This window comes from Aedes aegypti, chromosome 1 (assembly GCF_002204515.2).
Source record: "Aedes aegypti strain LVP_AGWG chromosome 1, AaegL5.0 Primary Assembly, whole genome shotgun sequence".
Lineage (NCBI taxonomy): Eukaryota > Metazoa > Arthropoda > Insecta > Diptera > Culicidae > Aedes > Aedes aegypti.
In genome coordinates this window covers 43,477,406-43,492,948 of record NC_035107.1, presented here as the reverse complement: position 1 = coordinate 43,492,948, position 15,543 = coordinate 43,477,406, and the positions used below count along the sequence as shown (strand labels likewise).

The 15,543-nt window shown below is 36.3% G+C and overlaps 1 protein-coding gene across 1 annotated transcript in view; it reads left to right on the top strand.

Moving 5' to 3' along the window:
• LOC5573036 overlaps positions 1-15,543 on the top strand; it is a 167,943-nt gene that overhangs the window by 97,413 nt on the left and 54,987 nt on the right. Inside the window, exon 5 of the mRNA XM_021838420.1 lies at positions 13,392-13,750. Within this exon, the coding sequence (XP_021694112.1) occupies positions 13,392-13,750 (359 nt within the window). The remainder of the gene's footprint in view (positions 1-13,391; positions 13,751-15,543) is intronic.

The window sequence follows — 15,543 nt, the reverse complement described above, 5'->3', positions numbered from 1 at the left end:
AAGAGAAATCGATTACTGCAGTTACTTCGATGGGTTGTGTTACTTTTCTCCGAATGTCGGTTCCCCAAATGTCGTTTCCCCGAACGCCCGTTCCCCGAATATCCCGTTTCCCCAACTAGCTCACTTCCCTGAAAAGCTTTTAGCACTCATAATTGTCGTAACTTTATACATTTCAGGGTGGTGAACGAACTGACCATCTAATATGTACCCTTCTTTATTCAATTGGCGGTTCTTTCGAGTTTCACCGTGCTTAGCATATTTGCCATTATGTGTATAGCCGAGCATGTCCTTCTTTTGACTGTTTATCGTTCTTTCTCGTCACCACTTTTCGGGGGAACCAGTCATTGCCGCAATAATTTTTGGCGTCTATTCTTCTATTGGTTTAATAGGGACCTAAAGCCCTGTCCCGATTTTAGTGCCAAACGCTTAAGTTTAGGCCAAAAATACATGTTTACTCAATTTTCTAATGTTTTCCGTTGGTTTAAGTCCAAAAACATTTTTGTATGTTATTTTTAGATTTTGTCATACCCCTTGGCTTAAACTCAAATTTTGGGTGTATTTTGTTTTCCGTGTCCCTTCCGAAATGTCAGATAGGAACAATCCCAGTGTTAAAACTAAAACCCCTGTGGTGTTTTTGTCGACTAAGCGAACGTCAAACATGATTTCAAGTGTCAAGGTTCATTTATGGACCCAATTTTAAATTTAAAGTTTAAACATGATATAGCCGTTGTTTGAGCGGGAAAAAATGCTAAAGTACTTGAAGTATCATGCTAACACGAAATTGTTAAATAAAACCAAGATTTTATTAAAAATTTTAGGACCCAATTGTAAATTTTGCCTTCTTCTGAAAATAGGCTATTATTATTATCAGTATTATTATCTTTATTAACGAGATTTGCAGCTCAAGCCCGAGTTTAGATTTTAATGTTTTGCAAAAAAAAAATCCATTCTAGAACCTAACAAAACTTTTTGCTATGGGCTCAGTAGTGTTGATCTCGGTAAAAGCTTAAAAAAATCCGATATTTATTTTAAGTCAATCATTATTCCAAACGTCAATCATTATGCCAAATGACCATTATGCCAAATGCCTTTATGCCAAACGACCTTATGCCAAACGACTTTATGCCAAACGGGGTACAATCGTTTTATAACGCTGTTTTACGTTAATTCAATTATCATGACATAAACACAAATCGTTGGTCTCCCTTAATTTCAGATACTCTGGAATATATGATTTTTCATTTTATAGATTGGGCATCATGTGCATGTTATGTACGGTATGGCCCATAAAAAAATGCGAAAATTGTTTGAATGTGAATTTAGCATCCACAAGCGTTACTTTCGTTGTTTTTGTGAATGAATGTTATTTCTGGTTACTGTAGTATATTCTGACATAACTTCGCTTGCTAGGACATTTTTTGACATATTTTCTAACTGTCCTAAATAATGTAATAAAGCAAAGAAGTGTAAATGTTTTGTCCGCTCAAAGTTAGAAACAGCATTTGATTGTCGTATAGTCTGGTGATAAACTTTCCACCTTCGAAAATCACACTTTATTGTTGAAAATATTAGTTTGTTTGGTATCAGAAGATTAAGGAGTTCTTAGAGAACGTGTTTGTCATGGTCACAATAAAAAAAATTACCAAGGTCATAGTTTTGGGAGCATTTGCGTCTTATGGGTTTGATATGCCCTAATTTTTTTGTTAATGTTCAATTAAAAATTAATACAGAGCTCTATAACATTTTTTTAAGAAGAAATTTGATCGAAAGGCAATTTCCTTGACTAGCGTTTCATTAAAAAAAAAACGCAACAGAAGAGGTTAATATGACTCAGTTATTGATTAAAGAGAAGTAAACAAAGAGAGCCTCTCAATGTTAGATGGGTCCTTTTGAAAAGTTGCGCGAGTATTCATTCGTAGCATTTGCTAGAACCAGAGACGGACAAAAAAACGTATTCCCTACGGTTCCATTCTTCCATCATTATAGTTATTATTGCCTTTTCTTACGCCTGATAGGGTGCAGAACTGTTTGGCCACTTCCATGATTCACTTTGACATGGAAGGGTTTTCTCGATCGAATTGTCTGAACCTTTGCAATAATAAGCGCATCAAAACGACGCATATTATGGTCAAATATGAGCCCTGTAGCTTTCAAAAAACCCCACTACAGAAATAAATCAAAAGTGCCAGGAGTAGGATCCGGCTCCCTACATAAACCTCTTTTGTTGCTTTTTTTTTTGTATCAAGCACATTAAACACGATCTGGAAAATTTCCCAAAAGCTTTAGTATTGCACTGTTATAATCGAAAAAGAGCGAAAAAGGAGAGAATCTCCCATTGTTTCATAGGTTCTTTTGAAAAGTTACGCTAGCATTGTCCACACGCTAAGATCAGTCTACCCAAATATGGGTAAAGTTTACCCATAATCGCTAAAAAGTGCACACACTCATTTTATGGGTAAAGTGGGTTTACCCATAAATAGGTAAACTAACAATACCCATATTTGAGTATTCAAGCACGGAAGCAAATATTCGATAAATACGCAAAAATGAGTAATTTAATGAGCTTTTTCACTCGCTTTTTATTGATTTTCATAATTATACGTAAAACATTGAATTTTGTCATTATCATAAATACATATCCACACTTTATTGAAAATCAAGAATATATAATAAAATAAAGTAATATCACTGTTAGTTTAAAGGAAAGTTGATGGTGACAAATAAACTAAACCTGCCATCAACAGGCAAAATGTCATTCTTCTGTGGATCTTCTGTCTCCCAGCTTTTAAACGATTCAGTGTTGCAGTTGTTGATTAGCAATTTTCAGTTGTTTTGGCGTTGTGAGGAAAAACATTGGGCAGCAACTGAACATCGATGAGGGAACTGTAAATATATAACACCTTATTACAATTTTGGTTTTTGTCAAGTTTCTGATTAAAACTGCGTTAAAAAAATAAATATATGATTAAACCTACTCACCTCCGATAGAAATCATCATTTGTCTCCATGATCTACTAACAATTATTCAATACTGCTGAAAAAAGGAATTCTGTTTTGATCGTCGCACTACAATTATCAACAATTCTATTTTTTCATCCAAATATGGGTAATCACAATTACCCATATTTGGGTAAATCCACTAAACCAAGAATATGGGTGAAATTCACCAATTTTTATTGGTATATTTTACCCATATTATACGTTTTGTTTCTAAAACCTATAAATGGGTAAATAAACTACCTATTTATGGGTAATCTGATCTTAGCGTGCATAAAAATGATCCTACACGCAAAAAAATGTGCGGTAAAAACTACCATTTTAGGGGGTTAACTTAAGCGCTCGCACCGGCAATTTTCAGCAGACCAGAAATGCGCTTGATTTTACCATGTCCGTAGTCGAAATCAGATTGTTGTAAATTATTTCTGTCAAATGCACCAGTAATGTGGTGGGATGTACCGTAAACATAGTAATTTGGTCTGAAATTCCATGGTAGTTTCATGAATGGGCGTAGTCAGCTAAAATCGTAATTTTTACCACAGTTTTTTTCCCGTGTAGACTACGTTGTGGAACGCCGGCATACAATGAGTTGATGAAACAAGCACCAAATTTTCTTCTTCTGCATTGGTGAGACGCCCGCAAGAACTTTTGGTGCAATGTTGATCATAAATGGATCATTAAAATAACTAAAACGGGCGCTATGGAAAGCATAGATAGCGCCACCGTAGCCTTGTATGTTTGACAGAACAGCACTGCTGTCACAATGTTAAAACCCATATACAGTAGCTCCTTTGTTTTGATGCACTGAGCACTGACAAAAACTACCTTCAATAGGCCTATTCATATGACGTCTCAAATCAGCTGATCGGGAAGCACTTTGACATTTCTTCTATGAAAATGACAGGCCCGTGTTAGCACCGGTCCTCCACCGATGTAAACAAATGCATAGACGGATCTGTCACATGAAAAGGCCTATGATCCATTGTATAGAGCTTAGTGACATTTGAACACACGTAGACTAGCATACGCTCGTCATACACAGTTTGTTTTTGTTTTCCTCAAAGAAACTTGCACACGCTTTCCAGACTCATCAAAATGCATATGGGAATATTACCCAATTTGCAAAAAATATACCCGGGTTCTGGGTGTTTTTCGAGACAGAGTGCATATTGTTTTCCTCTAAGGTTCACAAATACATCTACACTAGGGCACCCATACCATTGAGCGTGAAAACCACTATGGTGGGACACCAGGCCACGATAAATTGAGACGAGGCAAGTACTGGAAACTTATCTTATGTATTAGTTGAACACCCGCAAGAAGATTAAATCTTAATTAAACAAATTTTGTAGCATTGTGGGTTAGGAACTGCGCGATGGCAATGGGTATAATGAGACAAGCGCTAAAAAATATTCATCAGTGTTTGTTTGCCTTCAAAAATATTTTTCGCGTTACTGTGTTGTGGGACGCCCGCATGCAATGTAAGTTGATGAAACAAGTACCGTAAAACGGGGTGAAGTTGATCACTTTTGAGAGATTCTGTTCTATAACTCCAAGTAGGATGCATTTATCCTTCCAAATATTTTTTAAACCTTAACCGGTTTGGATGTGTATCGAATTATACAAACGGAATTTTGACAAAATGTTATTATTATAACAAAGATGGTTAAAACGAAAAAGATGAACGACTCTTTATTTTGCCATATATTTTACTGGTGACACGCTATTCAAGTAACACTACTGCCATCTGTTGAGTGAAAAGCGCGTAAACACTATTATCGGCTACATTCATATCATCGTGCAATTAACCCGTATAGGCCTGAGTGAAAGAAAAATTACTAAAACTCTCAACGCTCAGCGAGTACATAACAGATTTAAATTATTTTTTGTCAGTATACTGGCACACATATCTAGTTTCTAAAAGTGGCCAAAGGATTTCGGGAATGTTCATGTGTCCGAAGTTATTCAGGTGGATTACTGGGTCAGGTCGGCTGAAAAGGGTGCTGATCTTCTATGCCCCTGTAAGTAGGCAAATGTCAAGCAACTGATAATTTCCTTAATCGGCTATAATATGGCCACTACATCAAGAAATTTTAGGAAAAACGCATCAGCGTAAATCTTTCGAGAAACGATTGAATTGGATAACATTGTGTCCTGCATTTGTTTGACCCTTGAAATAACCATTTTAGGTCCCCAGGATGCCTTAATTTTACAACAAAGTGGCTAATTTGTATCTAAACATATGTGTCAAGCCCATGGGAACGTATTATAGTAAGTTATTATGTTTGATATCTACTGTTAGAGAATTGAAACGGTTTAGCATCCAACAAATCTATAGCCGGTTCTTTAGGGCATTAAGCCCAAGTGGCCACATCCAGTACATTCTAAACGGTGCTTACCTCTTCATGTATGATATTGAATATCATTTCTTAATGATTTATGCAAATTAAAATGATTGCCATAGCAAATAAATAAAGACAACTTAGCATGTCCCAAAAAACAGCACTTTTTTACCCGACCTGACCCAGTGACCCAAAAGAATATCTCCGACCACAGGAACATTCCCGAGACACCGTGTACACTTTAAGGAACTAGATATGTGGGCCAGTATACTGACAAAAAATTTGTTTGAATCCGTTAAGAATTCGCTGAACGGTGAGGGTTTTAGTATTTTTGCTTTCACTCAGGCCAATACGGGTTAAACAACGACGATAAAAAAGGAAGAAATCAAAACAAACACGCTTATAAAAAGTCACACAGAATTGAGATCGACTTACACAAAATCAGGCTCTTGAGAATCAACACAACATTTGTGTTATGTTTATACAAGCTAAAAAAATGCTCCTGTGCTGATTTATTCTTCTTTTTCTTACATTTTATGGCATTCAGAGCTGATTGACAATATCGAACAACCCCGTGTTAGCTGTGTAACTTTTTTTTGAGCGTGAATGTCATAAACGAACACTTAGTCATCTGGTGGACACTAGGAGAACGCTACGTATTAGTTTGCTTTTGACTCACCAGAGCGGCGCTTTCAATTTCGCCTTAAAAAGACGAGTGTCGGTAATCTTTTTCCTTCTAACCATCTTTGATAATAACAAAAACATTTTTTAGAATTCAAAAAATGGAGTTTTTGATTCCGGGTGAAGTTGATCAATTATTGCGATAGGCTTTATAAAATAAAGAGATATGCTATTCACTAAATTTGGGGTCACTAAATATGCATTAGGTCTCAAAAATCTTACAACTTTTTGATATTGATCGGTCAAATTTATAATTAAATCTTGTTAACCATTGAACTCACCACATTAAATGCCTAAAGGTATGCAATTTTCTCTGAAATTAGTAACTCGCTCACTAAAAGAACATGTTTTTTCTGAAAACGAATTTTTATAGTCAATGCTTATTAAAAATTGGGTTCACAGAACGTATCTGGAATATATGAAACAGTTTATTCAAATGTAATCTTCATACAGCCCTGGCAATAATCGATTGTTTGAAGAAGAACCCTTCAACAGTTCGTCAAACATTTCCTAAAAAAAACTGTTTTTCCATGGTACAATTAACCTGAATGTCAAACCGAATTTAGGAACATCAAGCACAGCTATCAGGTAAATTGTGATAGTTGAAATCGGATCATAGTTCTCTTGAAGGTTTATACATGCGGGTACGGAAATGATCAACTTCTCCCCACTGATCAACTACCCCGAATTACGGTACCAAAAAATCTTTCCCTGCGTTAGTGAGACGCCCGAAAGAAGATGACTTGTTGTAATGTGGATCAGAAACTGCACCGTGGAGCGTCCACATACAATACGTTTAAAGAGACAAGCGTCCAATACTATTTATCGGCGTTAGTAAGACGCTCACAAAAAGGTTTGTCACGTTACTGACCAGAGGCTACGTAGTGGAACGCCCACATACAACGAGTTCTGCGTGATGGGTCACGTGTCAAATATTCTTGATGAGTTGATGATTTACACGCTAAAAATTCTTACTCCGCGTTGATGCGGCGCCCGGAAGAAGACTTGTTGCGTTGATGATCAGAGACTGCCTGCTGGACTACCCGCATAGAATGAGTTAATGGGGCAGGCTTTAAAGATTCTTCTTCTGTATTGATGAGACTTCCGCAAGAAGATTTGGTACGTTGTTGATCAGAGACTACGTGGTGACACGCCCACATATCGTGAGTTGATGAGAGAAGCGCTCAAGATTGCGTTGGTAGGACGCACAGTGGCGGCCTTTTATACAAAGGTCGGACAAAACCTTAAATTCGTCCCAAATCGCTTGATACCTAATGGTAATCTATTAAGTATCTTGGCTACCTGATATCATCCCAGTTGAAATAACTGTAAAATTAAAAATTCGATTTTCCAGTGAAATTTGTCATATTTAAGATCTATCATCCAATCGAATAAAATGGATATATTACAAAAACTTTGCAATTATGCAGAAACTTGTGTATAAACCTAAGCTAGAGATACATATTTAAGTTCCTTGTAGTAATTTCAATAATGTTTTGAACGAGTTATACATTATACAGATTTGAATGATAAAATAGATAATTTGTCGTAATAAATGAAAATAAATTTTTACCTGTAGGGGACGAATTCCATCCAGAATGAGTCGAAAATAATAAAAATCGTGCTCGATGGTCTTCAATTAGGATTAAATTTTGCACATGTATGATAGAATATGTGTTTTCCATAGAAAAATTGATCATTTTGACTCAAGTGTAACTTTTGAGAATGGCTTAAAAATTTATATAATTCGCAAATGGCTACTTCTAGAGAAATTATTCATATAATCATTATGGCTTAAAATCATTTCAAGATGCTTACTGCATCATCAGAACGTATTTGTTTTGACAAAAAAACAAAATTTTGAAAATCGACAAAAAGTTGTTCTTAGAAAAACTTTTTTATTAAAAATTTCTCCATCATGACACTTTGTCCCAAACATCTTTTTACTATCAAAATTCTATGGTGAAAATTTAAAAAATATTAAAAATGGTCTTTTTGTGTAATTTTAAATTCAAAAATATTTGTTTTTTTTTTCTATGAAAATTAATAAAAATTTTTTTTAGTGTATATTTTTTTCTTATAGTCCAAACGGTTCGCTACAACTTCTTCATAGAACATTTTTCTCTAAAATCAACAGTTTCGGAGTTAGATTTTTTCAAATAAGTTGCATGCAAAAAATTATAGGCCATTTTCAAAAGTTACACTTGAGTCAAAATGATCAATTTTTCTATGGAAAACACTTATTCTACCATACCAAAAACATGTGCAAAATTTAATACAAATCGAAGCTGGTCGACTTCTGAGTCTGACCGATTTGACATGGAATCCGTCAGGGGCAAAGAGGAGCAAGAAAACATATTGCACGTTAGAAAGTATGGATGATTTGCTATTTCATAGTGAGTGACTCATTTTCTCGAAGCACTTCACACAAAACGGACAAAATTTTGAAAATTTATCAAAATTTTGAAGAAAGATTGCATAAAACATGTTTTGCTACAAATAACAACTTAATGTGTTAAAATGTATGGTATTATGGGCAAGTCTACGGGTTTAAAACGGCGCCTTCAAATAAAGGCTGATGAGCTTAAATCGGTGTTGATTTCGTTGAGATACAGCTGTTTGAAGTTTGCTAGGTGAACCATATTTGATGAATTTTAAGCAGTCCGACTTTCCCGCACTTACGATGCTGCCAAAAATCGAAAACAAAACATATCAATCTCAAATTTAGAGAAATCGTCACTAAATGGTATATAAGTCTATAGAAAATGTTAACAAGCGATTTTGAGAACATGATTTTTTGAGGTTTTGTCCGGCCATGCGCCACTGTGGGACGCCCGCAAGAAGACTCATTACATTGTTGACGTGGTGGTTGACGTGGACGATCAACGCGTGGTAGCACTGTCGAATACAGTGAGTTGATGCGACAAGCGGTAATGATTCTTTATCTGCTTTGGTGAGATGCCCGCAAGAAAACTTGTTTAATTGAGGATCATGATGATTGAAGGCCGCATTGTGAGACGTCCGCATACAATAATCCAACGGTTCCAATTAACCTTCCAGTCGTCGCGCGGTTTGCCACCGTCAGAACCACCGCGCTGCTGTTGTGAACGAAAAGCGAGGTTTTTTCAGCAGTGTTGTACAAAATACAACAGCGCGACGACTGAAGTGTTAAGAATACAGCGTAACAAAAAATACATTTTTGCGTGTCTCAAGGATCAAAGGACGGCCTACTTCGCCTTAACGAATTCAAATATGTTTTGTCAGTATACTGGTACACATATCTAGTTTCTATGAGTGACCAGAGAAACTCGGGAGTATTCCTCTGGTCGGAGCTATTCCGGTGGGTCACTATGGATCAGGTCGCGTAAACAAGGTCTATTTTTGAGATATGCCAAGTAATCTTACTTAATTTGCAACGACAATCATTTTAATTTTCAAAAATCATTAAAATCTTATATTCAACATTATAAATGAAGAGATTTTGACCGTTTAGAATGCACCGGATGTGGCCACTCGGGCTAAATGCCCTGAAGAACCAGCTAGAGATTTGTTGGATACTAAACCGTTTAAATTCTCGACAAATAGAGATCAAACAAAATAGTTCACAAAAAAAGCATTTCAATTAGCTTGTCACAGATGTGTAGAGACAAATTGTCCACTTTATAATGAATTTGCGGCATCCCGGGGACCCGAAAATGGTCATTTGTAAGATCTATCATATTCACGAAATATGAATATCCTATTCAATCGTTTCTCAAAATGTTCACACTGACGCAGTTTTCCTACAATTCTTTGATATAGTGGCCATATTATAATCGATTCCGGAATCTATATGTGACTTGAAATTTGCCTATCTTCAAGGCCGCAAAAGCACAGCACCGTTTTCACCCGACCTGACCCAATGATCCATCAGAATAACTCCGGTCACAGAAATATTCCTGAGACACTTTTAGAAACCAGATATGTGTAAGCGTATACTGACTAAAATTAATTAAAATCAGTTTAATATTCGCTGAGCGGGGAAAGTTTTAGTTTTGTTTTTTTTTTTTCATATAGACCTGAGCCTATACGGGTTAATAGCTATAAAATTAGTATTGAAAAGTACTGTTTTGTATACGCACAACACCAGAGTACGATGGATATTTTAAAGAACAGCCCATTTTATCTCATAAACGCGATTATATTCATCCTGTTGATCTTTTAAACCCTTCTTCTTCTTCTTCTCCTTCTTCTTCTTCTTCTTCTCCTTCTTCTTCTTCTTCTTCTTCTTCTTCTCCTTCTTCTTGGTATTTACGTCCTCACTGGGACAGAGCCTGCTTCTCAGCATAGCGTTCTATGAGCACTTCCACAGTTATCCACTGAGAGCTTTCTTTGCCAAGTTGCCATTTTCGCATTCGTATATCGTGTGGCAGGTAGGGTGCTGTGCTAGTATCCATCGTATTAAGCATTGATTAGTGAGAACTGCAATTTTCCCAGTATTGCAGTGAATGATGCTGATACAAACCGATGCCAAACAATTCTTTATGAAAACGGCTTTAGCATTGTACAATAACATTTTGATAAATCTTGATCTCTTTTTGGAAATAATGCAAAGAAAATGCATCTTACCATATTCTCAATCCGTCGTATCGTTTTCAACTTCGTCGCAATCAGTTTCCAGAGTCGTCTAACAACTTACGGCTCACTGTGATGTATTGAGTGGTTAAAACACAATATATCAACGCTATAATAAAATGTTTTACAAGAACATATAGATCTACGGGCATCTCCCTCCATTCCTTCAGCATGATGGGATATATTAATTTCCTTTAAAATTTATTGTTTGTTATCAAAATTCAGCCCAAACATATGAACACAATGGACCGATGCACGAGTTCACTAATTTGACGTTTGAGCGGTGCCGAATTCACTGGTTTCCATGGTCACATGAATAACACGGCACCGCTAAAGCGTCAAATAGTGAACTCGTGCATTAGTCCATTCCTTTTGACCATACAATTATGGCATTTGCTCACAGTACAGCGAAAACAACACAATCAAAGGAACCGTATTTTTACGTCGAGTGTCGCGCACACATTGATGCGCACAAGCTTTTTTTCTCAGGATGACGGATTGAACTTTGTTTACATTCTCAATTATACGCGGCGGTTGAGGAAATTTCGTGAAATGTGGTGATATATTGAAGTTTTACGGCGTGTGATTGAAATGAAATCCTTCAGTGAACAAGTACGAAGGTTTCCCATAGTGAAAATAAGTGCCCGGCGAAGTAAGTCACCCACGGGGGCGGGAAGAAACTTGTGTTGGAAAGTGGTGTGGCTCAGTCGATTGCTAAGCATTTCTCTCAAATCGTGTTCATCCATGCGATTTCGGTGAAAAAGTGCAAAATGAAGTTATTTACCGAAATACAGTAGTTGTATTGCATTTTTGGTGTACAATTGTACGAACCATAACAGCTTTCACAAAGTTACACTTGGATACCAGACTAGAGGCTTGTAACAAAAATATAATAAAATTTTATCAGAATATGATATGCATATCATATTATGATATAATTTTGTTAGGCTCCGTTATCCACAGAACATAATAAAACAGAAATATAACATAATGTGTTTTATTTCCCTTGAAGATGTTTTTTTGTTAATTTTTAACAAGTTTATAACAAAATAAATAGATAAATATGCATTTGAATAATATACAATATTATCGTATATCGAACAGTATTATAATTTTGATACTTTGTATCAAACATTATAACTTGGTTTGATATGTTTTTGATAGAATTAAAACAGATTTTGTTATGTTTATGTTACTATTCATACACTTTTTGTTATAATTTTAGTTATTTTAACAACATCCTGCATCAAGTTTGTAACAACCTATGTTCGAAAAAAACTTATAACATAATAACATATGCTGATATAATTTTGTGATGTACCCTTTGTCAGGCCCGACTAGAGGCTTGTAACAAAAATATAATAAAATTTTATCAGAATATGATATGCATATCATATTATGATATAATTTTCTTAGGCTCCGTTATCCATAGAACATAATAGAACAGAAATATAAAATAATGTGTTTTATTTCCCTTTATGATATATTTTTGTTCATTTTTAACAACTTTATAACAAAATAAATGGATAGTTATGCATTTCAATAATATACAATATTATCGTATATCGAACAGTATTATAATTTTGATACCTTGTATCAATCATTATAACTTGGTTTGATATGTTTTTGATAGAATTAAAACACATTTTGTTATATTTATGTTACTATTCATACACTTTTTGTTATAATTTTAGTTATTTTAACAACATCCTGCATCAAGTTTGTACCAACCTATGTTCGAAAAAACTTATAACATAATAACATATGCTGATAAAATTTTATTATGCACCCTTAGTCGGGATATCAATGGTTGCTATTCCGTGATTGACCGAAGTCAGTGAAAATGCACAAAGAATCAACTAGAAGTTCGGCTGGGATTGGCCATAATCTTCTTCAGTGTGCATAATTCAGTGCCTCTATTTATACAGGGTCAATAACGGCGCCGGCCACGTCCTTGCAGTCAGGTGGGATTGGAGGAAGGAATGTTAGTGTGTAACCTTTGCTATATGGAGACCGTGTTTACCTCTGCATCTCCACAAAGGTTACTGGGAGGGATGTTTGTTAATGGGGAGGATCGTTGGGTCACAGGATTCACTTTGATAAGCGATTAGACCATGATAAATTATTTGACGCGAGCTAAGGATTAAACACTACTAACCTGCTTCGCGATCCGCGCCACTAATAAATCATGCCACGCGAGCGACGCGCGACACGATTGATCCTGCTCACATCACCCGCCCCCGCAGGAACAAGTGACGCGAGCAAAGGATCAAACACTACTAACCTGCTTCGCGATCCGCGACACTATTTTATCATGCCACGCGAGCGACGCGCGACACGATTGATCCTGCTCACATCACCCGCACCCGCAGGAACAAGTGACGCGAGCAAAGGATCAAACACTACTCCATTTCTCCGGATACCACAATGAAGCAGAAGAAGTTCTTAATGGCGCGGAACTTCTTCAAGTATCAAAAGGAGACTATGCCAATCATCGTGACAGGTAATTTCAACATCAATTTGAGCAAAGAGGAGAGCACAGAGTTAGCGGACTTCATAAGTTCGTGACGGTCCCAAATCAGGAAATAGAAGAAGCTAACGTTATCCAACGTCAACTTGGCGGTCGTATCTCGGAAACAACCTCTTACTTTTTTTTTTTCAAATAACGGGTTTACCCTTCATCTCACCTAGATTTCTTGCATCATAGACATACTCTGTCACATAATTTATTCCCGAACTTTGCTTCCCCCATTTCAGTGCAAATCACCAACGCGACGGCCATCACCATGGGCTCATCCTCGCTGGAGACAAGTTTGAAAACAAAAGTTCTCCCATCCGCTCGTGTACAGCAGGAAACCAGCTGCTATCTGCTGACTACGGGACTACCAACCCAACCAACCGGCGCCCATATCAATTCCACGTCGGGTAACACCGGCGGCCAGCCACTGAATCGTAGCAACATCAACAACAATAATAACTACTGCTGCTCGAGTTTCGGCCCTAATGGGCTGCATTACAAGGCGTTGCTCGGTGGCCCACTGGACAGTACCGGCGGCAGCTCGTCCACTGGAAATCGTTCCCGGACCCGATTTGCAATGTTGAAGGACTTCATGGAGGTATGTTCGTTCAGTAGGTTGCATGGAAGAACAAATTACCTTAATCAGAGATGTGGCGTATCACGTTCCACTGAGACCAGTCACGATTCACGAAAAACTCTTCTGCCGACGAGAGCTAGCCGGTAAAATTAAGCCAATAGTGCACTATTGGGCTACAGAATGCCAAATATTTGGCAATCAATAGACAGATGAAATTTCGGTCGGAAATATGCGGTATTGCCGAAATGCTCCAGATCATGTTTACCTGTTGGTGCACTGAAATTACAAACTGTTGCGTTTTAACATTTTTAAAACATATTGATTCTGAATCGTATCAGACCACTTCCATCCGCATCCGTAGCCGAACACGTGCAGACTGCGAACCGAAGAAAACAAGAACAGGGATTTCAACTCTCACAAAAGTATTGACAGACGGGCCAAGAAGGCGGAAAGAAATCCAATCACTTACGGTGGTAGTTTCTAGGTGGATCACCGTTGTTGGCAGTTTAGTTTTTATCCTTTGGACGTTCGTGGTACACTGTTCATGGATTGTCCTTAATAGTTGCAAATAGTTGCAAACCCGAACAAATCCAATCAAAATTTAGAATAGAGCGGTTCCACGCCAAATCGGTAAACGATGAAACTCGACTACCTTGGATTCAAAAGGAATTTTGCACATAGTTTCGATATAATAGAATAAGTTTTTTTCACTGGTGGAGAGACCATTTAAAATCAAGAGTAACTTCTGATAAGGGCGTAAGTATTTTAAGCATCACCATTTAAAAAAAATGTACCTCGGAAACCGTTTGTTATAGAGAAAAAGTGTCTGAGGAGGGATGGTAGACAATCAAATAGGCTTTGTAAAAAAATATACACTGAAAAAAATAAACTTTTATTTTCATGAAAAAATCGAAATTAAACCTTAAAACACAAATTGCAAAAAATAGGTATCTTCGATTTTTTTTTTCAAATTTTTTCTGTAGAATTGCAATGTAAAACCAGATGTTTTAAGCACAGTTTCAACATGGTGCAATCTAAAATAAAAAAGTTTTTCTAAGAGCAACTTTTGGTGCATTTCTGAAAATTCAATTTCTGGCCGTAGAAAAGACGTTTTGATGCTGTAATATGATTCTTCAACCAAAAACAATTCAAAATGCTAATATCAATGATCTTCCTATAAGTTACCGCTTCAAGATATTTAGGATTGAATTATATTAATATCATAAAACTTAAGAAAATACGCCCGTTTCTTGCATTATTCCAGATGCTCCACCAACTATGTTACGTTTATCTCTTTCCACATTAATATCCCATGTTTTAAGGGCAGTTTTAACATGGTGCAATTTAAAATAAAAAAGTTTTTCTAAGGGCAACTTGGGATGTATTTCTGAAAATTCAATTTCTGGTTATAGAAAAGGCGTTTTGATGCTGCAATATGATTCTTTATCCAAAAACAATTCAAAATTCTAATATCAATGATCTTCCTATAAGTTACCGCTTCAAGATATTTGGGATTGAATTATATTAACATTAAAATTGTACCCATTTCCGAAAACAAAATCGCAGCAAAACTGTATTCAAGTAATGAGGCAGTAAGCTATTATAATGTTTATAGAAAAGTAAAAACATAATCAATTAAGTTGACATTTAAAATCTGTTCTATACCAACATATATTAAAACAAATAAAAATATTAAAATTATGTACAATAATCGTGAGAATAAATAAATAAGGTTAAGAAGTTTAAAGGCGTTTTTCCTTCTTCCCCTCCTTAACATCATTCATATTATCATCTTCCATCGTAATACCACAGAC